Raw genomic sequence first — 2,405 nt, forward strand, 5'->3', positions numbered from 1 at the left:
CCCTCCTCTGGACCCGTTCCAACAGGTCCGTGTCTTTCTTATGCTGAGGGTTCCAGAGCTGGACGCAGTACTCCAGGTGAGGTCTTACCAGAGCAGAGTAGAGGGGCAGAATCCCCTCCCTCGACCTGCTGGCCACGCTTCTTTTGATGCAGCCCAGGATACGATTGGCCTTCTGGGCTGCGAGTGCACACTGCTGGCTCATGTCCAGCTTTTCATCCACCAGTACCCCCGAGTCCTTCTCGGCAGGGCTGCTCTCCATCCCTTCATCCCCCAGCCTGTACTTGCACAACCCAGGACCTTGCACTTGGCCTTGTTAAACCTCATGAGGTTCACACAGGCCCACTTCTCGAGCTTGTTCAGGTCCCTCTGGACATAATAATGTAGTAATAATATGTATCTCTGATACATATTAATGTATCGAAGTACTTTTTCTTGAGAGAAAAATTGAGAAACTAATTTCCTGTAGTGCTCTGTTTCTTTATTAATTATTGCAAATCTTTCAGCTCCTGTAACTCAAAGAGTTAAATTGATATCATTGCCAACAAGCAAAAACTGGACTTTTGGTCCACAAGACATAGATGAGCTGATCTTCATGTTAAGCGACTGTCCTGGGGTCATGTGTAGGCCCTCCAGGGTCAGACAGATGTTTGCTTCTCGAGCTTGCAGAAAGTCTGTAAGTACAGCACCTGACGCTTGTTTTCAAATAAATACTGTATTTTCTGTTGTATTATAGGTGGCTGTATCTATATATATTGCAGGGGAAGTTTATTTACTATTGAGTGTCAACAGCTAATATCCTTCATTTTGTTCCTTGTGTTTTTGTCTAGTGCAACTCGGGAAAAATTTCTGGTAGTTTTTAATTTTGGTTCAAACTCATGCACTTACGAACATACTTAGCTGTATTTTGTCTTCTGTTCATCTTCTAGGTCTTTCTGCTTGTAATGCCTTGCCCAGTATTTATTTGCTCTAGTAGCTGAAATACTGCTCTTATCTGTGTCAGTTGTCAATACGGAGAAAGAAAATAATAATTGGGGTTTTTGTCTTTACTTGCAGGTGATGATTGGAACTGCACTGAATGTGCAGGAAATGAGAAAACTGATCACCCATATGGGCGAGATTGAGCACCCCTGGAACTGCCCCCATGGAAGGCCTACTATGAGACACATAGTCAGTTTAGACTTGATTTCACCAGAATAAGTCGATTTCTGGTTATTAACATTTTTTATTTTAATTCTTGGCAATATTTTGAGCTTTTATCGTGACTCTTTTATTTTGACTAAAAAAATTTTAGCCGGTCTTCAAATTTGAAGACAGAAAGACTTAAAGACATTCAGCAGGGTTTCATTGTTATTCCTGTCAAGTCAACAATATCGATATACTGGAATTCATGTGTAAATAACATTTCTTTTATTGCAATTTACTGTGTGTATTACTTATTTTTCCCATCAAGACTTTTAAAAAAATAAATATGTTTATATGAAAAGATCAAGAGTAGGTGAACCTCATTTATAGCAAATACACTGATTCTTAAAATTAAGTGGAATGTGAATTTAAGTTTCTAGTAATGCCATAAAACAAACATTAACTTTCTATGTTTATACATCCTGATTATGATAATTTTAAGGAAAATGTATACAAGTGTAAATACTTTTTTTGTTTTTTTTTACTTCTACTAATGCTGGGTTTCATTAGATAATTAAAGCTGGGTTTCATTAGATAATTACTTCAAGCATTAATATTGCATTTAATGATTAACTTACTGGCATCAGTGTTTAATGCTTGAATAGAATAATTCATCTGGCATATTTACTTTTAATTAGCGTTGTTCCCATCCATATTCCAAACATTTTTTTTTTTCAAGAACAGGGATTCCTTCTCTGAGAAAGAATGAAAAAAAGCTGTCTCACGAGGCACTGCTGATCAGGTCAGTCCAAATTCTATCTTAGTAGAATCAACATAGTTAGAAAATTGTCTTTTTGACTCACAAATCCATTAAAACAAATAGCTAAGTTCTTCCATTTCTGTAGGACCAAGATTTGACCTAAGAAATCTTTGTTTTTGTTGATGGCTTTTCCATAGCACCTCCATTTACTGCTCATGGAGTGCTGCAGCTGTGCTGCTGCTGTTACTCTGGCGCATAAAGCAGCGCATGCCCCTTGTCTCAGCTGTGTGGCTGATGTGGTGGGCTTCAACAGAAGCCGTATATACACTGCCTGTAACTGTCACGTGTACAGGTGTAAATGGGCCAAGTACCATGAATAAATTGTCTGTATTCTGTGTGGAACATGTGCAACGTCTGCTAACTGCTATTTTCCGTTTCTGTATTAAAATGAACCCAGAAGAGGCAGTTTCCCTCTGGTCCTGTGTAATGCAGAATTAATCTCCTGACCTAAAGCAAGCAGAAT

The 2,405-nt window shown here is 38.6% G+C and overlaps 1 protein-coding gene across 1 annotated transcript in view; it reads left to right on the forward strand.

Moving 5' to 3' along the window:
• The window catches only part of PMS2 (PMS1 homolog 2, mismatch repair system component), a 17,735-nt gene extending 16,257 nt beyond the window's left edge, over positions 1-1,478 (forward strand). Inside the window, exons 14-15 of the mRNA XM_019473981.1 lie at positions 504-673; positions 1,054-1,478. Coding sequence (XP_019329526.1) covers positions 504-673; positions 1,054-1,197 — 314 coding nt within the window. The 3' untranslated portion in view covers positions 1,198-1,478. The remainder of the gene's footprint in view (positions 1-503; positions 674-1,053) is intronic.
• The last annotated feature ends 927 nt before the right edge of the window (positions 1,479-2,405 follow it).

This window comes from Aptenodytes forsteri, unplaced genomic scaffold (assembly GCF_000699145.1).
Source record: "Aptenodytes forsteri isolate BGI_AS27 unplaced genomic scaffold, ASM69914v1 Scaffold55, whole genome shotgun sequence".
Lineage (NCBI taxonomy): Eukaryota > Metazoa > Chordata > Aves > Sphenisciformes > Spheniscidae > Aptenodytes > Aptenodytes forsteri.